Source organism: Pteropus medius, unplaced genomic scaffold (genome assembly GCF_902729225.1).
Source record: "Pteropus medius unplaced genomic scaffold, Ma_sr-lr_union100, whole genome shotgun sequence".
NCBI lineage: Eukaryota > Metazoa > Chordata > Mammalia > Chiroptera > Pteropodidae > Pteropus > Pteropus medius.
The window spans coordinates 4,803,803-4,825,924 of NW_024349797.1; the positions used below are offsets into that span (position 1 = coordinate 4,803,803).

The following is a 22,122-nucleotide window of genomic DNA, read 5'->3' on the forward strand; positions in this document are numbered from 1 at the left end:
CAAGGATGAAAGTTCCTCAAGCCCCAGCCCAGTTCCCATGGCCCAGGGCTGGGAAAGCAAGCTCATTTCTCACCCTCGTTTGTCATTATTTGTGAGTGTCTGAGCCTGTCTCCTCCCAGTCTGTACCCTCCTCTCCTTCAGTTTCCTCAGCTGTACTTGATGTACAGCTGGGCTGGGTATGGAGGTCTCTGGGGGCCTCTCAGTCCACCTCCTTTGTTTTCATGGATTCAAGGTAAGTAGGTGTTCTGGGGCCATCGGTTACGAACAGGCTGCGGCTCCATGGCGAGCCCTGTACTGGGTATGGAATGTTGAGTCCTTCCTTGCCTTCTAGAACTTCTCCTTCTGGCCCTGAATCAGGACTAAAGACCTCAGCAGAACTCCTCTTTCGTGTTCCCAACCAAGCCCAATGAAACCATCTAGCAGCTCTCCCTCTTCCAAGGACCCAGAAGTTTGAGTACCCCCTAGTCCTCTCTGGCCCATCTCCCCACACAGCTCTGGGGCCTCTGGGATGGAGCAGGAGAGCAAGGCTGTAAGGCGGCCTGGCCTGTGTCCAGAAGAGTCCAAGAGGGCCTCGCTAAAAGCACAAAGGGACTGAGGGCTGAAGGGAGAAGAAAGCCAAGGGTATTCAGGGACTTGACTTCCAGCTCGGTATCCCGTGGCCCTGCAGCCAGGTGCAGCAGGTCACAGGGGAAGGTAACGTCTCCAGAGACCTTTTCCCTCTTTCAGTGTACAGACGTCCGGCGCTCCGTGCAGGCCACCTGGCTCATCAGAAGCTTTCCACTCCACCCCGTTTGCGCTCCCTGGCAACTGTCTACACTCGGGACCCTTCTTGCCTCCTTTCTCCTTTGGATGGGGTCTGGGGTCTGATAACTTAATGGGAGGTAATAGCCTTAGCTTTTCTAGGCTTTCTAGAGCCAGGAGGAGGCAGGAGAGGGCTATGCACGCTAATCTCTTCTCTCCTTGGAGAAAAGGCCTGAGAATCCAGCTGCACCTAAGCAGTCAGGGTGTTGTATTCCAACCAGATTAGGGTCTGAATCCACATTTGAGAAGCTGAAGAAAAGTCACAGGAGCTCCCTTCCCTGCCTGGCATCTGTCCATTAACTTGGGCAGGAGGTTCTAATCAAGGAAGTTCAAATACTATTCTAGAAACAGTGCCGTCATTGGGGTCAATTTATCCTAAACAACAATAAAGTGCTAGCATTTACTGAGCATTCATGTCCAGTCCCTGTGCAAGGCACTTTGCATCATTAACTCTTTTCATCTTGATAACTCTATGAAGCAGGTACTATTATACCCTCGTTTTACCATTGAGGGAACAGAGGCAAAGAGGTTGAGTAACTAGCCCAAGGTCACATAGTTAATAAGCGGTGGGGCCAAGATTTGACCTCAGGTCTCACTCTAGCCCATCCTTAGGCCTTCATGCTCCACTGCCTCATGTTAATGCACTGTGGCCAAGAGCTGTGTCCATAGTTCAGACCAAGGCAAAGTCACTGGGTCTGGCTAAGTCAATGGCGTACTAGAACTGGCTCTTAGATGACTTGTGAGACCCCACTGTGGGCATATTTCCAACTCATTCAGTGACATCAGGTTGGTAGCCTGAAATAGGCCATGGTAGGAGTATTTGCACCAAGGAAATTGGCAAATGCTACAAGTTGGGGCTTTCTTCCTCCCAGAAAACCATTGGTCTGGGTGCAGCAAGAAACACCGGGCCTGAGATGAGCTGTCGGTGTGTTGGACTGAAAGTACAAAGGGAGAGGCTGAACCTGGACACCTCTGAGCTGAGCCCAGGTCTCCTCTCCCGGGGATCCGGGGCTGCCAGGTTGTTCCGGTAAGGTACTTCTAGTCACAGACCCAGGCTGGAGAAGCAGGAAAAGCCCAACTTGGTGCCTAATCCTGGCCCCACTATTCACCGGGCCTTTATGAGGACTGAGTGTCACAGAAGTGTGAGGATTTGGTAAACTAAACTGTGCCAGTCAAGAAGTGTTTGGTCCTTTTCTAATGTGCCTATCCTCAGCATTTTCCATCTCCTAAAGATCTGCGTGACCCACCTGCCTCTCCCACCCCCAGCTACTCTTGGTGCTAAGAGGGAAGCAGGGAGTCGGGCAGCCCAGAAGACCCCCAATTTCACAGTGCAGTGCTGCTCCTCTCCTCGCCCACCTACTGTCCAACATGAGTCAGCTCTGACCTACTTCGGACCCCTGACAGCACTCCTGATAACAGGAGACCCCTGCCAAGATGGGGGCCTCTGGTAAAGCAGGATGGAAGATGCTAGAATGCTGGGCCCCTCAGCTGTCTCAGAAGAGGACAACTGTTTCTCTCTCACTCCTTTCTATACTTGTGTGAACAGGTTAAAAGAGAAAAACTAAGGTCTAGTTTCCTACTTATTTTGGAATAAGTTTAAATAAATCAAAATAACACAACATTACTCAAGTAACCTTGTACATGGGAGGGCCCAAATGCCCCCTGGAGTAAGATCAGGCTCACCTGCCCAGCCCAGGGCCTCTTCTGGAATCAGAATGGCCTCAGACTCCAGACACAACAGAATGGTTCTTGCACTTAAAACATTGTTCATCTCTTTCTGGGAGCTAGAGGGCAAGTCAGATTCAATTAAATACAACAAGAACAACGTGGCGTTCAAATAAGAGCTATTTATTATAAAAGTAAACAGTGTCTGATTATCTGTGGAAACTTTTTAAATATAAAATGTGGCTCAAGAAGCTGACTGAAGGTTGGGCTGATTAACGCATGTCTTCCTCCTCCACCAGCAAGTCTGCGGGGCATGTCACATTTCTGCCAATTCCCAGAGGCTGGGGCTCATATTCAAAGCACCACCCTGACAGCCCATCTGCCCAGCATCTTCCAGCAACCGAACCTGAGCACGTGAAGCTACATCAACCCATGTAGCCTCGTCCCCAGAGAAGTATCTGCCCGTCTGGGCAAGAAGGGAGAAAAGGAGTGGGCAGACAATTCTCCTTCTCTCATCCTCAGAAAGCAATGGAAGAGACAGAGAAAACTTTTGTCCCCTGTGTGGCCAAATTAACAGGGAGATGGGCAGGAAGTTGCCTGAGACTTCTCCTTCCTCACCCTCACTCAGAGTAGCTACCCTTCTGTCTCTTTCAGCACTCCTCCCTTCCAAAGAGTTCCTATTAGGAAGCACAAGGCACTAGGGAACGTCAGCTACCTCCCAGCGTCATGGGTGGGGGGGGCACTGTTCTTTGCTAAGAGCCAAGCGCAGAGTCCTGCATCCTACTTCCAGGAAAGCCCACCCAGATGGCTGCCCCCATACAACTCAGAAGAAACCGATGCTGTCTGTAGGGAGGAGGGGAGGGCAATGGTGGGGTGACAGGGGTGAACAGAGGTTCTCCATCCCTGCTCTCCTTCCTTTCTAGAAATGCAATTAAGCAAGCAGCCCAGACTCAGCACACAGGCAGTGCTTCCTGCTGGAGGAAGTCAAAAGGACTATAGCCCTGGGAGCAGGAGGTCATCAGGCCCAGATCTAATTAATAAACCTTCCTTGCTTTTGATGTTGCTGTATTTCCTCTATTAACATTAGTGAAAGTTGGTCTGAATGTCTAAGCATGGCCAGAAGCTTCCCTCCCCGCCACCCAGTAGGTATCACAGCCTGTCCCTGGTACCAATTTCTAGTCTCCGTGGCAACCGCCTCCTGAAGATGCTCTAAAGAGCTCTGACCCTGTCAGAGTTGGTGGGGGCTACAGAGGAGGGAAGATGGAGTGTGGCACAGATTTATCATTAATCTTGAAGCATCACAGCCCTCTGAGACAAAATAAGTGTTCTGTCATGCACTGGGAGGAGGGAGGAGGCTGAAGGGCTGGCCTTGGGTTGGTTAGGTTGCGACCCAAGGGTTTTTTTAATCCCTTTCATTTGGGGAGGAAGTGAAAGGAACAGCTCTGAGCTTCTTGTCTGGGCTTCAAAATGACACAGAGTAGAAGCTCTAAGGCATTTCTAGGCGCTCTGGGTCTTTGGGGAAAAAGAGATTGGTGAAACAATGACGCAGAGGAAGGGAAATGAAATGGAGCAGGGGAAGACTAGAGAAGTAAAAACAGGGAAGACTTAATGAGTGACAGGAACATGAGCCCACCCTGGGACCCCAGACCAGCACCACGCAAACCCCTGTTCTGCTGCACGTCTTTCTCGGCAGCTAAGCAAGGGGCCTAAAGGCTCTCCCAGCTCGCAGGAGAATGTGTCTGTCCTGTCCTCACAGCCAGGCTGGATGCAGAGGGAAAGGGATGGGCATCAAGAAACTGCCTCTGGCGCCCAGGGCGTGGGAAGACAGAGCAGCCAAGGATAGGATGCCATTCCCCCCACCAATCTTATCATGTGACATTCTCAGAGAGCAAGGAACTAAGGGCCAAGGAGGGCCAACCAAGGGCTTTTAAGTCCTCAGCTGCCTTGCTATGGAGCCCAATCCTCTGTGCACACCGCAGAGAGGAAGTCCAGCCACCTGGGCCACACAGGAGACTTCTCAACAGCAGCCACTTGGGAAAGCAGCTGGGAGGCCAGCCCTCCAGCTCAGGGGTACTCAGCTGCAGCTGTTTGTAAGGAGGGCAGCACAGCTGCCAGTCCTATTTGCTCTGCCCTGGGTGATGTCCCAAGGTTGGGTCAGTGCTCTCAGCCTCTTGGAGGTCAGATAATTACTGCTGGGTCTTATTTACAAACCAAATCCAGTGTGGGGAAAAAAAAAAAAAAACCAGAAAATACTACTGTAGCCCTGGACTATTTCTTAGAGTTTATGACACTCAGCTATCCACAGTTACCGTCTATATTCCACAGGCATGTGGACAAATACACTCTCACACTCTCACACTCCCACTCACTCTTGCACACTCATCCTTCCTTATGCTGCACACTTGGGAAAACAGGCCTGGGAGATGCTGTCCTCTGGGGCCGAGCCATCCCCAGCGGTGGAATCTCCGCAGACAGAGCCGTGGCTCTCTCCAGTGTTGTGTAATTCCAGGAATGCGCCCAGAGCTTGGTCCTGGCAGGCAACAGAATTCCTCAGGCTCCTTGGGGAGCTTCATCCACAGCTGGGAGGGTCCAGGGACTGGCTCCACAGCTGGCTGTCCCCAGGAAATTCCTGGACTGAGACTGGAGTCCTTGCAACGGCTTCAAAAGTCCCATGATTCCAGCCATCTCAGTCCTGCCATTGGACTTCGGGGGTCCTGGGCGAGGGGACCAACCATCCCATAAGCAAGAGGGTGGAAGAGGTAGAAGCTGTGAGAGAGAATCCAGAGGGAGACAGTGGGCATCCCGGTGCCTCAGTGGAGACGAGCAGCAAGGCAGACTCTGAAATTCAGCTCCTCCTGCTGGAGCTCGTCAGATCTTCTCTACCTACAAGACCCACTCCCTTTCATAGCCACGTCTGCCTGAGTGCACCACCGGCACACTGTAGCCTGAGAGCTTAGTAGATGCTGATTTAATGACAATAAAGGAAAGGGTTCTTCCCCAGAGGCCCAGGAGAGAGACTAGTCCAGGGGTCTGGCCCAAAGTATTTGTTAAATGGTGACACAGGTCGCCATTCCCTGCTCACATTTTTATGTTGCCCCCTGGCCCCTAAAAGCCAGTGACTCTCAACAAGGGATCTGTGAGATTGGCAAGGTGGAGCGAGCAGGGTGGCTTTCCAAACAACACCCTCTTTCCAACTATTCTGAGGCACACCACACACCCCATGCCTCTCAACCCACCCTCTCTCTTACCCCGTGGAGCACTATTCCAGGAGGGAGCCACTGTGCCTAAAGAGAGGTGCCCTCCAAGTGTGCCACTGGCACAAAAGCTGGGAACCACTGGCCAAGGAAAGAATACAGAGTTTCATGTTTCTCCTATTTGGCTGCACAGTAGGGTCACTTGAGGAGCTTTGAAAGCTGTGGTTGACAGGGTCCAAACTGGGCTCGACTTTATCAGAACCTCTGGAAATAGGACCCAGGCACCTGTATGCCTTGGAAGCACCCCAGGGAATTAAAAAATGCATCCAGGGCTGAGGCATCAGGGTTGGGCCAGGGAGCAGCAATGCAAGGTGCAGGGGATGCTCACCTGTAGGCAGTTCCCAGGACCAGGCTCAGGACTCCCAGCACATGGATGCTACTGGCCAGAGAAAAAGAAGCCAGGCTCCAAGCACAGAGCCGGAGGAGAGTATCCCACAGAACACCTAGCGGAGAAAAGGGAAACTTAGCATAGCCCGTCAAAGGATGACTTCCACAGATGCAACAGAAAGGGGCTGCCCAGGTCAGTGCAGCAGAGACTCAGTGTCAGCAATGCTGCTCAATGGTGGCCTCTTCCCCTCCCCGTCCTCCACCCTTATCACCAAGACCAGGTGGGCAGTGCTGACCTGTCAACATGCTGGAGAAGAGCATGGCTGGGAAGTAGTGGTGGAAGTAGAGGACCCGGCCCATCAGGAAGAAGGGGAAGTAATGGAGCACCCAGCCAAGCAACAGCTGACCACCTCCTCGCAGCAGGACCTCGGACAGCCCTGGACCCAAGGAGCACAGCCCTAGTCAGCAGACAGGGAGGGGCAGGGGTCCCACACTCTAGTACAGCTCTGCCGCTTCCTTGCTATGTGACTTAAATAAGCCACATCACCTCATTGGCCCTTCCTTCCCTCATCTGGACCAAGCCAAACAGCCCTCTGGCAGCTGGCAGAAGAGAGGAGCAACTGGTTCTCAAAAAGCCTGCTCACGACCCAGCCTGGTGAGGCCACAGCACCCACGGCAGAGGCACCAAACACCAGCAGGAGGCAGCACGGCTTCCCCACTACTTCCATCTCCCACATCTTTGCTGCCATACAGATCTTTGCAATGGCAGACAGGGCAGGGGTAAGGTCAGAGACAAGGATGCAGGTGGGAGAGAAGAGCTATGGCTATTCACGGTGCTATGAGTCAGGTAGCTGCAGAGGAAAAAAGAGCCTGTGTGAAAGCCTCAGACACTGTGCTCCATGGCCTGGCAGCTGAAGTTACCAGAAGCAGCACTAGGATGAGATCCCAGAGATCATGCCCTGGGGGCTCTTCTCTACCCCACTAGGGGACAGGGCCATGAAACAAGAGGGAGCAGAAGAGAAAAGATGGGCAGCTCTGTATAGAACACAGAAGTTAAAAGTGAAGACTGAACTCAGACTGCTGGGTTTGAACCTCAGCTCTAGTACATGTCTTGGAACAAGTTTCTTAACCTCTTGTGCCTTGGTTTCCTAATCCACAGAACAGAGATAGCAATCCCTACCATATAGGATCGTTGGGAGGATGTAGCACCAGGCATTTGTTGACTGTGAGCTTTAAAAAGCAAACGAGAAGGGAAAGAGTGGCCCATCACTAGGCAGGCCTTCCCTTGATTGCAAGGGAGGGAGAGGCCAAGGAACCTGACCTTCAACCTCCGCAGGCAGATGGGCCCCTCTCTGCACAGCCACAGCAATGATGCTCCCTGACAGGAGGTAGAGGGCGATGCTCAAGAGATTCAGCCACCAAACCACCTGCATGGAAATGAGATCAGGAAGGTGAGAGGAAAGCCGCAGCTCTCCACAGGCCCGGCCTGAGGGTCCGAGCCGGGCACATGTGGGCACTCACCGGGTTGCCGAGCAGATACACTCGGAAGTCTGTATCGTTGATCCCTGAGAAGCGCAGGCCCTGTGGAGCAGAGGACACACTGCTGATCCAGGGCCCAGTTCATCCCAGCTGCGTGCGTTCCAGGGGGAGAAAGATCGGTCACCGTTCACAGACGGGAGCCTGTAGAGAAGGCTCAGAGGGTGCACATTCTACACGAACTCTCTGGGAAGGCTGGGTTAGAATCAGGGCAGAAAACAGAGCCCCATCTCTGGCCACCCTATGCCAGGCAAGACTTCACCCTGTCAACCCAGCACATCTCCCTTGCCCAGTCTCAAAGGTCTCTTTCTCAGGTCCTTTTCCCAGGAGAAGCTCTAGCCTTGGGCCCTACCTGATAGTTGATAGGCCAGTGCCAGGGTTTGGATGTGAATTCATTGTCGTTGGGTTTGAGGCCATTGTTACCCTACAGGAAAGTGGCAAAGAAAAGCTAGTCAAGGCAGATGGAGAGGGCTGACAGAAATGTGAGGCACTGGTATCTCTGATACATGGCCAAGTGTCAAGAGAAACCCCCTCCCCCACCTTCGCTTGCAGGGAAGAACAAAGCGCTCATTCTCAGTCACTGACCACCGGCTTCCAGCCACCTTACTTCTCCCAATGAGAGAGCCTCCAGTTCCCACCAAAGACAGTCCCGTCAGACCCTCTCTGCTGGAGAAAAAAAGGAATGAAGGATCTGTTTCCTTCAGGCCAAAGATAAGTGTCCAGAGGGTGAAGGTGGGGCATAAAAAAATCAGGACTGACTTATTTGTTCCCTCGTAAGGTCAACTTCAAACACAAACCCAGAAATGCCAATGAGTTCCTAGACTTTAAAAATTTTACTTTAGTGTTTCTCAACTTTTTTCATTTTATCTCCTCCCAAACTTTTCAGATTTTTCTTCCCTAAACACGCCCCCCTGCCATTTTAATACCATAGCTACACTGTAAATACGTTTATATCCTGTATGAATACCTGTGCTTTATACATTAAAAAATTAAGGTCTGGCTCTCCAAGAACACATTTTACCCACTGAAAATGCTGTCACTCTGGTGAGAATGCACATAGCCTGAAGGACCCAGCCCCAGCTCCTTTAATCCAGTAGCCAAAAATATTCAACCACCTGTCTCCACATGGCAAAATCAGGCCTTTGCTGAAACAGGAAGGAAAAGAATCGGGATCCTGGATACTGGCCATCAGGATGGGCACTAGCCTCATTTCCAGGACACACTGAGAAGGCATGCCCAGAAGAGGAGCACGGTGCTATGAGTCAGGTCGGGGGTTCTCTTCCTCAATCCTACTGACATTTTGGGCTGAAGGCTTTGGTGTGGGGCTGTACTGTGCAGTGCAAGATGTTTAACAACCTTGGCCTCTGCTCACTAGATGCCAGAGGCCCCCCTACCCCTCATTTACGCCAGCCAGAAATGTCTCCAGACATTGCCAAATATCCTCTGGGAGGAAAAATCACCTTCTGTTGAAAACCACTGGTCTAGCTAAAGAAAGATTCAGGACGTATGGCTCAGTGAACTGCCACCCAGTGCTTTACTAAGTCCTCGAGGCCTCCCCATGGTGGCTGGGTTGCTTCTCCAGGATCAAAAGTGCCATGGGGGATGTCGGACCCAGGAGCCAGCTGCACAAACCCTCAACCACTATGGCTATCTGAAGGGCCTCAGAATGAAGAATGAATCGTTCTGGATCCCAGAGCATCTGCAGAGTGAAATCAATTCCTTCAAACGAGTATAGTTCAGTCCCAAACTTGGGGACTCCAGCCAGGTATAACAAGTCAAAGACATCCTATTCACTCCAGTATACTCTGAGAAATCCAGCCCCTTTACTAAACCAAGATATAAAAGGAAGGAAAAATCTGTAACCATTATAGGTATGTGCATTTGTACGTTATTCACTATGCTTAAAAACTAGAGTGGGCCTGTCCAACTAAACTCACAGGTAAGGCAGCCTTTTCCACCCAGGCCTTAGACTCTCCACTCAGCTGGCAGAAAAACCCTCTCTCCTGCGGTTTCTATGGTCTGAACTATTTCAGTCTCTCCGCACCCTGACTCTACATTGGCTGAGTAAGAAAGGTGCCCTATATCCTTTTTCTTCTTTGACTCTATCTCTTAGATAATGAAAGAAGAAATGAGACTATTTAGACTTAGTCTTAAAATTCTATCCAGACCCATAATGATATTTTGACTGACAGGCACATATTCAAAAGAGCTGTATCATCAGGCCACCGTGACAGCTACAAGCAGAGTCAGAGGAGAAGTGACCCAGAGATTGCTTAATGGCAATTCATTACCTCTCGATGTGCAGAAATGACAAAATTTGAAGTTTTAAAATTTAATCTGGTGACTTAAGTCAACTATATTTACTGATACTGCTTACATAATCACTTCCAGAAAAGTCCACTTGACAATGGCTCATCAGGGGAAAAATAACAATTGCTACACCTCTCTGTAACCCTGTGGGTAGAGTGGTAATCACATCTCTGGCTTGAGATACAGTGATCCTTAAACATCAATCCTACAGAACACCGGTTTCCCCCAAACCAGAGTAAAGGGGTCTCCCCCTACACATCAAAGCTGCAGCAGGATTTCTCTAACTCACAGGGAAAAATTTAAGCTAGTGGGTAGAATTTGTCAATTTAAAGATTTCTACTCTCGGACCTGAACAAACACTTTTCCCAAGAAGACATACAAACAGTCAACAGATATCTGAAAAGATGCTCAACTTCACTAGCTATTAGGGAAACACAAACCAAAACCACAATGAGATACTACCTCATACCTGTTAGAATGGCTGTCATCAATAAGACAAGAAATAACAACTGCTAGAGAATATGTGAGGAAAAAGGAACCACGGGTGAGAATGTAAACTGGTGCAGCCACTACGGAGAACAGCATGGAGGTTCCTCAAAACATTAAAAATTACAAATAGAATTACCATATGACCCAGCAATCTCTCTTCTGGGTATCTCCCCGCAAAATTGGAAAACAGTTAACTGTAAAGATATATGCGTCCCTATGTTCACTGCAGCATTATTCACGGTGGCCAAGACATGGAAACAACCAAAGTGTCCTTCAATAGATGACAGGATAAAGAAAATGTAGTATATATATATATATACAACAGAATATTATTCAGCCATAAGAAAAGATGAATACTGCCCTTTGTGACAGCATAGATGGATCTTGAGATTATCATGCTAAGCAAAATAAGTCAGACAGAAAAAGGTGAGAACCATATAATTTCATTCATACGTAGGATATAAAACTGAAAGCAATAAATAAGACAAATCATCAAACAAAAACTCACAGACAACAGTTTAGTGGTTATCAGAGGGAAAGGAGGTGGGGGGAGATAGAAAAGAGCAAAGGGGGTCAAACATATGGTGACGGAAGGAGATTGACTCTGGGTGGTGAACGCACAATGCAGTATACAGATGATGTATTATGCAACTGTACACTTGAAACCTACATAATTTTATCAACTAATGTCACCCCAATAAATTTAATAAAAATAGAGAGTTCCTCTCTCAGTTATTCTTAAACCTGTGATGCTTCAACTGCTATCAGCTACTAATGATACAGAGTACAAATACTAAGTCTTAGAAAACCTTAAAAAAAATCAACCATGCCCCCTAAATGGTGTGTTTCTGTCTGAGAACATGAGTGGGCTTGTGGTTGAGATTTTATGCTACATGTAAATCACACACTCAAACTAGCTATTCATTCAAGTTGATCCTAATTTCATACAATGGATGAACTATCAGTGTCTCATCTTCAACCAAGAACACTCTGATTTTTCAGGGGCTCTGCCACCTGAACTGATTTGAGAATCACTGAAGCCGAGGAGTGCAGTAGTAACTAGCACTGACTTTGAAATTCTGCTAGCCTGGCTTTGAAGCCTGGATCCACCTCTTATATTTAACTGTGTGACCCTAGGCAAATTCCTTAATCTCACTGTGTCTCAATTCCCTCATCTGTAAACTGGGAACAATAATCTCCATAGGACTAAAATAAGTATTAAATAAGTTAATATATGTACAGTGCTTAGAGTACAGCCTAGCACATAAGAAATACATAAGTGTTCACTACCATCGCCATTATCACCATCATCATTACCATGATCATTCTGTGATAAGGGAAATGCCTTTAAAGATCAATTAAACCAGTAGGTGAAGACACTTCCAAAGTCCTCCATAAGGGGCAGTAGATCTATACCATGGCTACTGATCTGTGATCCGAATTTGTGGATGGTCCAGAGCTCTTAGAGAAACCACCAAATGGGAGGGGGCCATAGTACCCGGATCATCACCATGTGGGACTCCAGCAAGATCTCAGGAAAACTTGGCTGCAGCACATCCAGGCTGATGTTTGGTACTAGAAAAAGAAATGACAGGAGAAAACTTTGATCATTCATTCTCTCTCCTTGCTGTCCATGTTATCCACACCACTGCCAGAGTCTGAGGGTAGCTTTCCTGACAAGCTGACCACCAAGTAGGTGAAAGTTTTGAGGAGATGGAAGAAAGCTTGGCCCAATTCTTGATTATTCATTCAGCATGTATTAATCTCTCATCAGGCATTCTGAGAAATACAAAGGCAACAGAAGACAAGGCCTGTCCGTGGTGTTCCCCTAGCTCTCAGCACCATCACCCTTCGTTTCGATACTGGCTCACATGCTGCTCTCCCCTGCTAGGCAGAAGGTCTGTGAGAACAGGGACCAAGTCTATCTCATTCAGCAATATATCGCCAGGGCCCCACATTATTCTCATCATACTCAATAAAGAGTTATTAATTATTGGTTGGTTAAATTAGGTGTAAAAAGAATGAAATGGGAAGCACGGAGAAGAGAGGAGAAATCAAGCAGAAGCATGAAGAGAATAATTTAGGAGGACAGATGATGAATCCAAAGACTCACTGAGTTGAAGATGACACTGAAGTGGAAATGTCAAACTGGAGCCTGGGAGTATAGCTGTGGGGCCCAGATCAAGGGCTGTGGCTGTCACTTTATGTAAAAGCGTTGACTGGTTGTAGGGAGGGGTGGAACTCCACACAGGGACACAGGGGAAAGTACCAGCCTGCTCCAAGCCTTGAGGGTGAGGAGGTACTCGTGGTGCAGGAGACAGAAGAGTCCAGAAGGAGACAAGACAGACAGGCCTGCATTACAGGTGGCAAGGGGGAGAAGAGTCCAATCCAGCAAGAGGCAAGGAACATGCGAAGAGGTTTATTTTTCTAAGATAAGAATTACTTATGTTTCCCTTCAGAGCCAGCCCAGGAAGTGACCTCACTCACATTTAGGATTGATATGGTCCTCCACATTCCAGATGGAGTTCAGGGTTTCCTTAAGGTATGGAGTGCAAGTAACTTCCACCTGCTCCCAGCCCCTGAGAAAAGTAGTTACAGATGTCGCTCAGAAGACCTGAAACTCACTGGAGGGCAGCACTGTCGACTGCTCTTGAATTCATGGAACCCCTCTCTTTTCGACTCAGTGGAAGTGCTTTTTGCACCCTCACACTACCATATTTCACAACTACCCTAGCATACAGTATTCCCATTTTAGAAAGACATATAGATCCAGAAAGTTGTCACAAGCCAGATGTCAAACATTCAGCTATCACAACACATAAAACACCAAAAGAACTCTGGAGTTCTGTGCTCTATACAGACGTGATGCCTTTTCTCCCCCCACCACTAAAAATAAGCCAACAAGAGGTAAACATTGAAAATTGGGAAATGGAAGCTTCTGGTATAGTCTTTGTAGTGTGAAAGAGAAAAAAAAAACCCAAAGACTCACCACTTGGGCAGAATCTTTCCCGAGGAGCCCAGGACACAACCTGTGACCAGATGAATGAAGCGAATTCGACTTCTCAGCACTTTGATCCGGTTTCCAAATTTTCTGTTAACAACCTCAATCCGCCAGAAATCATTTGAATCCCCTGTCCCATTCTGCCACATAAATCAAGAAAAAAAAAAATACAAAGAAAGTAAGATGACTAGAGAAGACATGTCAGAAAAAGGAGAGAGCCACCCTTTTAGATGCCATCATGTTACAAAGGCCAGAGACTAAATCAGCTTCAATGACGGAGGCAGGAAAGGGAACAAGAGGGCCATGGAACTATCCGAGGTGATGGGTTCTGCCCCAGCACTCACTATTACAAACAAAAAAAACATAGTGTAACTCCTGGAATCTGAAGTCCAATCCTTCACTTCACAGGACTAGAGTTTAAATTCTATCTAAATAGACGTTTTTGCCCTCCAACCAAACTCAAGACATCACTCTGAGACAACAGAAATAGATTTGGGTCATTTGCATCCATTTCCTTGGCCATCTGGACACCTACTCATCTAAGCCAGAAAGGTCTGGCCTGGATAGTATACTTTGGAAATTTGGAAATTAAGACCATTGTGTCTAATTCTCTTGGAGAGGCCCCGAGAAACGGATGAAGTTCAGAGTCTTGGCTCTAGCATCAGTTCGATGAGCAAATAAAGAGTTGGGAGGTCCACCTTAAGGAATCTTGAATATTTACTGGCAAGGAATGTAGATGATAGTCATAAGTCTAACTGCCTACTAGTTGTTTTGTCTTCAAATTATTCCCCAAGCGATAAGTATTCATTCAGCTTCCTCTATTACTCGTATCACTTCAAGGTAGTAAAAATCCAAAAGCAATGTGGTTAACATCCCTCTGCAGAAGAAGAAAGTAATCCTTAAGAATAAGGCCAAAGAGAATTTGGGATCTAGAAGAGATAAACTTATATATTCATCTGGAGTCATATTGTGGGTCTGCGGCTCCTATGTCCAATGTGATTTTAAAAGGAACCAAACAGTATTCAAATTTGACATTTATTAAGTGTCAGAACATAAAAATTGCATGGTTATTATGGGAGGAGAGAGAAAGACAGCGACAGATTTCATAGGCTGCTTTTCCCACAGCAAGCCTAGCCAAAAAGTTCCCAAATGCTAAGAGCATCCCTGGGCAGTCTCCAATCCTTAGGAACATCCCAGAATTCTGAGGGGGATGTGTTACGCCACATGGCCTTGAGCCAGGCCCCACGATTTTTTACATCCTGCTCACATTCCAGTAGCTCACTTACTATGCCATAGCCAGTGACCTGATAGTGCTTCCGGGTCAGGGGGGCCTCATGATAGTGACTGTGCAAGTTCCGAGAAGTCCTAGAAGTTAAAAGAAAGAAGTGCCATTATTTTGAAGAAAAGAGATAGCAATGTTTCTCCTTTTACAAAGGATACTCAGAGTCATCTGTTAGAATAAGAAAAATTAGAATCTGATTATTAAATCCAACATATCAGGAACTTCTTGCCTATTTACTAATAATATCCAGAGAATTGCCCAAACCAGGAGGGACAAATGGCAGGAGTACTGGACTACATGCCCCAAAACAGGCTAACTTTAGGTAGGGAGCAGGCGGTAATGACTTTAACACATCTGGTGGTTCTGAAGCACTTAGTGTACAGGTGTGGGGAGGAGAGAATTTAAGTCTGTAATGTACACATGCCTGAAATAGGTAAACCTCCTCTCTCCCATTTGCTCTATTCCTATCATCAGTTTTATAAAGTGAGGATCTCTGGGGAAAGTGAGGGTTTAATTTGGCTTTTATTTACATTGTGCTTTTTATACTAGTTCTTATTTTTATCCATAATAAAAAAAAAATGCTTTATAAAAACTTTGGAAATTTTCAAAATTAAAACTTAATAATCAATAAAGTTTAATTTATTAATAAAATTTAAATTATTTAATGATAAAATTAAAAAGTTAAGTAACCATAATCCTACTAACCAGAAAATCCACTGCTCAGCTCAAAGTTTTTCTGTTTAAAATCTCTGATTTAAAAAAAAAAAATCTGTATCTAATAATTCTAGTATACGAAACTTTTGATGGCTGCTTCTGTCTTTGTTCCTATTGATTCTTGCACGTGGTGTCCTATTTCCTTGTGTGTTCAGTTATTTTTTTACTATGTACTATTCACTGTCACTGAAAAACTGTTTATTAGAATAGATGACAATGTCTTTCCCAAAAGAAGATCTACATTTGCTTTTAGCCAGGCAGCTAGGAGACATTACTAGTCTAGGATCATGTTCATTTAAATTTATGGTTTGAAGATTTTGAGACCATCCAGTGAAATAAATTTGGGCTGCAAATCCATATGAGGATCAACTAGTAGTTCTGACTTCTCAGGAACCAGAGATAGTGCCCCCCAACCTGATGCCTGAACTCTCCCAAGCACACTCTACTTGTACCTAAGCAACTTTTCCCGGGCATACATGGATAGGGCAGATTTACCCTTACCCTAAGCCTTTTGTGGCTCCAAATTTGGGGGAAGGATCACTTAATAAATTTACCACTTTGAGTTAGCCTAGAGCTTTGACTTTAAAACTCCCTCTCTCAAGAGGCATTCAAAACCAAAGATCAAAACTCAAGATTGTGGGATCAAGGCAGAAGTGGCTGCAGTGTCTCCTTATTTCTCTAGATTACCTCTTTCACTTAGATTTTGCCCTGGTAACTCCTTACTATCTTGTCAGCTCTACAATGCTTTTAAGAAGATGTTTTTATATTATTCCAGTTTTATATTTATATTCCAGTTTCTGTATTATTAGTCATTTGCAGTGAGAACATTGGCTAAATAAACTAGCTTGCCATATTTTTGAAAACAGACTCCTACATCTTTCTAAAGGCGGCCATTTAAGAAGCAGCTTTGGGCAACTCAAATTTTTTCTTTTTTCCTCTAGGAAAAGGGAAGCTGAAAGGTACATTAAAGTTCATAGCTCCCCAAAGCCAAAATAGGCAGGCAAAGGCTGGCCTGCTTATTTCATCAACCTTCCTAAAATGGTTCTATGCCCATCCTAGCACAGCAGCCTTGTTCCATTTACTAGAGACTCATCCAAATCTGACTTGTTTATTTCCAGCTTAAAAAGAACTCTCTACTTTGGGTGCCCATACCACTCATTTATCCCAAACAGCAAATTTACTTACTCTTTATGTTCTAGTCGAATGATGTCTCCATGTCTTACAAACTCCACTGGGAATGAAGGGTCTAGGGGATCTGCCAAGAGGAAACACGTATTGATATCTGAAATCATTCACTCATTAGGCAAGTACTGATTGAGTGCCTACTGGTAAAGAGTTATAGTACAATGTGGTATGTGCCAGAGGTACCAACAGAGTGCTGTGAGACCAGAGAGAAAAGGCCCCTGTCACAGAGGACTAACTAAGTCCTAAAACTAACGCTTGAAAAGTCTTTTTAAAAAGGGAGAGAATTTTTTCAGATGAACAAGTTGGGAAAAGGCATAGAGGCAGGAAATAACAACACTCATCTGATGAATGGCAAAATGGTTTCATATTGTTAAGGTGGGTGAGTAGGAAGGAGAGTGGGAACAGATGACTGTGTGAAAAGTGGGGCGAAACTATGGATGCCAAGCTAAGAAATGTAGCCTTAATCTGACAGGCACTGGAAGATTTTTAAGCTGAGAAGCCACATAGTAATAAGAGCTTTCTTTTAGTAGTAAAAACAGTTCCATAAATTAATCCCATGCAAATTACCATTTGCCCAGCTCTCCTCAAAATCAAATGTTAAACCCTGCAAATTTTGCCACTGATAATCCTGTCTCTGGCAATACACTTGCTAAGTGTAAGGCAAAGAAAATGATGAAATGATGCAAGAAAGGGACTACAGTTGACTGTTGAGTAACATGGGTTTGAACTGCGCAGATCCGTTCATATGTGGATTTTTTTCAATAAATACTGGAAATGTATTTTCTCTTCTTTATGGTTTTCTTAATAACATTTTCTTTTCTCTAGCTTACTTTATTCTAAGAATTCAGTATATAATATGTATATAATATACAAAATATGTATTAATTGACGTTATCAGTAAGGCTTCTGGTCAACAGTAGGCTATTATTAATAGTTAAGTTTTTGAGGAGTCAAAAGTTTTACGTGGATTTTCAACTAGGCAAGGGGTCAGCACCCTTAACTCCCATGTTGTTCAAGACTCAACTGTACTTCTGTGTCATCTAGAAGTCAAGACCAATCAGGATCTAGAAATGTGACGACAATGGAAAAGGAATCAGCATAAATCACAGCAACACAGAAAGATCCTTGCAAATTTCCATCCCAAACAGTGAGATACTAACAATCAAGGTCAGGAAGACAAATCTGTGAGCACAAATCACTAGCTATCAAGAAAATTAGAGAACTCAACCACAGAGATGCCCATTCCTACGTGGGCTTTTAAGGTCTTTTTAAAAGATTAATCAGCAAGATGACAAAAAAGTCAATGGGGAGGAAGTTTTATTTCATATAAATTTGGCAGGGAGGGCATACATAGCCATCAAGGACTCAAAGACCATAGTCCACACAGTTCCCACTTCCCATAGTGCTTACAGCTATCTACCTTCACACACATCCTTAGTTGCTTGGGTGAAATGCAACTATTTTAACCTAGAAGCACAACAGAATAACAGACCACGGATGTTTAAAGATTTGGCCCGTGCCCCCATGACTTTTGAAGTAAAGCTGGTCTTCCCTCATAACACTTTCCTGTGATAAACCACCTCAGTTTGGCCTGTTGAATCAAAACACAACCAATACCAGTATTAAAAAGGTATAGAAACAGACCCTGCTCAAGACTACCGTAATTTACATTACTGAGGAGTAAGATGCAAAGACAGTGGTTGTGTATGCCACATTTCTAGTCTAGAAACCACAGCAAGAAGAAAAAGTAGAGAAAATAAGAAAGAAGGTGAATTCAGATGAGCATCTGCCACTTCCCCGTAAAGGCTCAGAAGCAGCTGACTTGAGACAGGCTGAGCCAGGTGGTATTTGCTGAGGAGTCACAGAGAATACCTATGGCATAGGACAATCTGCAGGGGCTCAGAAGGTGAGTGGGAGATGCCCTCTGTTCCCTTTGCAGTTGCAGCAGAAGGCACAGCCTGCAGGTAGCTAGCTGTCTGACCGAAAAAAATAAGATCCAGATATAGCCCATGTCATAAAGTATTAAGAGCCCAAGAGGTGTGCTTCAGAGCAACTTTGCCCAGGCCAGGCAGAGGCAGATCAGCAGGCATTGAGTGAGGCACCAGACATCAACCACAGGACTGGCAGGCCCTCAAATCTCCAACTAACTAGCCCAGTCCAGGGATGACCAGTGGGCAGCAGCACTCTATTATATCAAGACAATTAGAGCTGTACTATGTGCGGGGGTCTGCGATGCTTGGTGTGCTCTAAATTAGAAATGAGAGCAGACACCATGTACCTCAGCTGGGGCTATTCACCAGCCTCTGGTGGCATGTCCTGGTAACCTCTTCTGGATTAATTCTGAGTCTTGGCCCTGCTCTCTGGCTTCAAAATGACAGGTCTAAGAGCGAGATCTTATCTGTCTTGCTCACTGCCAATCCCATAGGCTAACAACAGCACTTGGAACATAGTAGGTACACAATAAATAATTGTCAAATGGGTAATTGAGACAGTAAAGACATTGTCAAAGAATGTTCAAGAAAGCCCATCTCAGTATCATTCTTTTGGAGGCATGAGAAATGTTAAGAGGAGCTCAGAGAGAGTAACAGCATAAGAAATATTGGTTTCCAATCACATTACCTGAGTTTGTGTTATGTTTCTTGATAATCCACAGGTTGTTGTAGTCCTTGTGCAAATAGGTGGTGACCTGGTGTTGGTGGGGAGTCGGGGGTAAGAACACCATCACTATCAGTACAGCCGGCCACAGGACAATCAACAGCAAGCCAACATTGCTTAACCTCTTTCAGAAACCCCAACCACCAAACTGAGGGGCCAAGTTTCCCAGCAGGACTCAGAAGTAGCATGGGTAAGTTAGATTCTGTTCTTCCTTCTGCATTTAGAGGACTTTTCCCACCAAGAGGTACTATTGCTTTTCCCCAATTTAAAGATGAAGATACTGAAACACAGAAAGGTTAAGGAACTTTTGTTCAAAGTCATACTTTAGTGGAAGCAGGATTCAAACCCAAATAACTTAGTCTGGTTCCCAGATCTGTGTTTATAACCACTAAACTTTACTCCTCATCCATCCTGTGCCAGGTACTGTGCTAGACACTAGAGCCTCCCAAAAGCTAAAAATTAAGGAGCAAAGAGACAGAAAGAAGGATGCACTCATAATTCAGTGTAAAAAGGGTTACTACACCATCTTGTAAAAGGTGTCAAGAAAGCCTGTCATTCCAGAGGCACTTAATCCAGTACCAAGCAGAGGTGGGCCTATGGTGGTCAGAGGGGAACACCTAAGCTGAAGCCTAAAGAAGCAAGGGTTAGCCGGAGGAAAGAGGGAAGGGTGCGGGAAGAGGAAGAACGTTTCAAGCAGGGGAAACTGCTCAGGCAAAGGATGGGAGGCAAGAAAGAGAATGGCAAGTTCAGACCCAGCAAACAGTTTAGTATTGCTGCAATACAAGCGCACAAAAGGCTCGCTGACCTGCTGCTGGCGGGCGCCAATGCCCTCAGGGTAGAGGTGCCTGTGGGAGTGGAGATAGCCAATGGCCATCCGCAGGTTCTTCACGGTGATCACAGAGCCGTAGGCCAGGTCTGGAAGGAAGGCAGGCAGTGGAGGGTGTGAGCGGGCACAGCGCGAGAGGCTGCCCATGACTGGGAGGGGCCTCCCAAGCCACAGGGTTCACCAAACCTGCTTACAAACTCCACTGGGCCCGGGACTGCCTAAAGCAGGCAGGATGCACAGCTGCCTTCTCACTCATACTGGTCAGCTCAAGAGAGAGCTCAGTACAGGGTCTAACTTGTACCCCACCGCCCAGTTCCCTTCCTCCTAAGGCTTTCAGAAGAAGCTTAGTATTAATGATGTTATTATTAAAACCATTTGTAACAGCAAAAGATTAGAACAAACTTGTCCTTCAGCCAAGGTCTGGACATACATTCAATGGAATGAAGAAGCATTTTATGTCTTCACCTGGAATGTGCTCCAAGTTATAATGTTATGAAAGATGGTTAAGATGGACTTTCCACAATTATTCCTTTGTGTGTCTCGAATCTAATCTCATATAATGTAACTGTTCAAAGGTATTTTGGTGGGGTTTTTTTACTCTGAATTAAAAAAAAAAAAAGGTCTCACTGCACCAGGATGGCTTACTCCTGTCTTCCTCTGTTCATTCAGTTGGTCAACAGACTGTACCAATTACACAGTAGATCCAAAGTGAAGGAGGCTGGCTGTAGCCCTAGTGAGCCTAGTTTGGAAAAAACAGCTTCATACACTGATGAGCACAAGACAACGGGCAAGTACTCCAGCAACATGGTGGGAGCCCAGAGCAAGGTAGGATGAACTCTCACCCAAAAGTAAGAGGATGGCTTGATGGAAGAGATCACAGCTCAGCTAGATAGCTTTCCATTGGATATCTCCCTCCTCTAATTCCACCCTCTCCATTGTCATCCTTTACTTTGCCACCAGAGTCACCTCCCTACAGCACAGCCTTCCTGGCCTCCTCCTTGCCCAAACACCTCCACTGGGTCTCCACTGCTTGTTTAATGAAATCAAACACCTCATCCAGACGTTTCGAACCCTCATAATCTAGGCCTAACCTATCTTTTCAACCTTATCTTCCATCACTTTTCTGCCTATAACCTGTGCCTTTTGCTGTCCTTGGCCTTGATCATTCTGTCTTTTCTGCCTGATATGTCCTCTCCTCCCTCTCCATCTGTTGAAATCTACCCATTCTTCCAGGGCCTGACTGCAAGGCAACTCACTCTATGTACCTCTGATCCCCTCCAACCCCCAGAAGTGATCTCTCACACCCTTTGTTCCCCATAGTTCTGTGTTCCTTTTTATATACTTAACACATACAGTCATATCATGTAGAGATCCTCTACACTAGACTCTTTACTCTAGAGGGCATCCATCTACAGCCTCCAATGTGGCTAACACTTGCTCAACTACTATCTGTGAATAAGTAAATAGATGTGAGTCGTAGAATACCATGGTGGAAACTGACCAGTTGTCCTGGAAGGCCTTGTTCTTTCACCAGATTCTCTCTGGTTGGCCTTTCCACAGAGCTGGCTTGGGTGCTTCCACAGCCCCAATGGAGAAGTTACTCTTTAGGGTCACAGAGGCTGCCACTCAAGATGTCTACCTCTGTACTTCCTGTGTCCCAACTCACTCTCTTGAATATTCATACTAGAAATAACTGGATCTTTCTCCCACTTTGCCATCTATAGGCTAAATTAACTCAGGCTATCATATTCATCTTTTCAATTCAATTCCCAGGAAACTCTTTTGCCCTTCTATCTTCGTAAAGACCAGGAAGGAGACACTCACGTTCAGGGATGGAAGCATTGTGGAGGTTGTTTCCTGCAAGCCGGGCCTGGAAGGCAGAACTGAAGAAGCCATCGCCAGGACCACTGTGAGAAAGGCGGAACAGAAGAGGGCCAAGTAATAGAATGAAATCATCATTTCCCAGGAGCCCAAGAAAGAGCCCTTCTCGGTTATTTTAAAAGAAGTGTAATATCACGAGATACACATGGGTGATCTCAGAGTGGCAGTGTGATATCACAAGATACACATGGGTGAT

The 22,122-nt window shown here is 46.1% G+C and overlaps 1 protein-coding gene across 2 annotated transcripts in view; it reads right to left on the reverse strand.

Moving 5' to 3' along the window:
* Positions 1 to 2,636: 2,636 nt before the first annotated feature.
* The window catches only part of POMT2 (protein O-mannosyltransferase 2), a 38,890-nt gene continuing 19,404 nt past the window's right edge, over positions 2,637 to 22,122 (reverse strand). The window contains exons 8-21 of one of the 2 annotated variants that reach the window (XM_039883897.1): positions 21,870 to 21,952; positions 20,025 to 20,134; positions 19,184 to 19,250; positions 16,565 to 16,634; positions 14,670 to 14,748; positions 13,372 to 13,523; positions 12,870 to 12,961; positions 11,881 to 11,957; positions 7,936 to 8,007; positions 7,569 to 7,628; positions 7,369 to 7,474; positions 6,344 to 6,484; positions 6,049 to 6,163; positions 2,637 to 5,232 (exon numbers count right to left, since the gene is read on the reverse strand). In XM_039883897.1, the coding sequence (XP_039739831.1) occupies positions 5,127 to 5,232; positions 6,049 to 6,163; positions 6,344 to 6,484; positions 7,369 to 7,474; positions 7,569 to 7,628; positions 7,936 to 8,007; positions 11,881 to 11,957; positions 12,870 to 12,961; positions 13,372 to 13,523; positions 14,670 to 14,748; positions 16,565 to 16,634; positions 19,184 to 19,250; positions 20,025 to 20,134; positions 21,870 to 21,952 (1,330 nt within the window). In that variant the 3' untranslated portion in view covers positions 2,637 to 5,126. The remainder of the gene's footprint in view (positions 5,233 to 6,048; positions 6,164 to 6,343; positions 6,485 to 7,368; positions 7,475 to 7,568; positions 7,629 to 7,935; positions 8,008 to 11,880; positions 11,958 to 12,869; positions 12,962 to 13,371; positions 13,524 to 14,669; positions 14,749 to 16,564; positions 16,635 to 19,183; positions 19,251 to 20,024; positions 20,135 to 21,869; positions 21,953 to 22,122) is intronic. The other variant, XM_039883898.1, reaches the window with a different exon arrangement.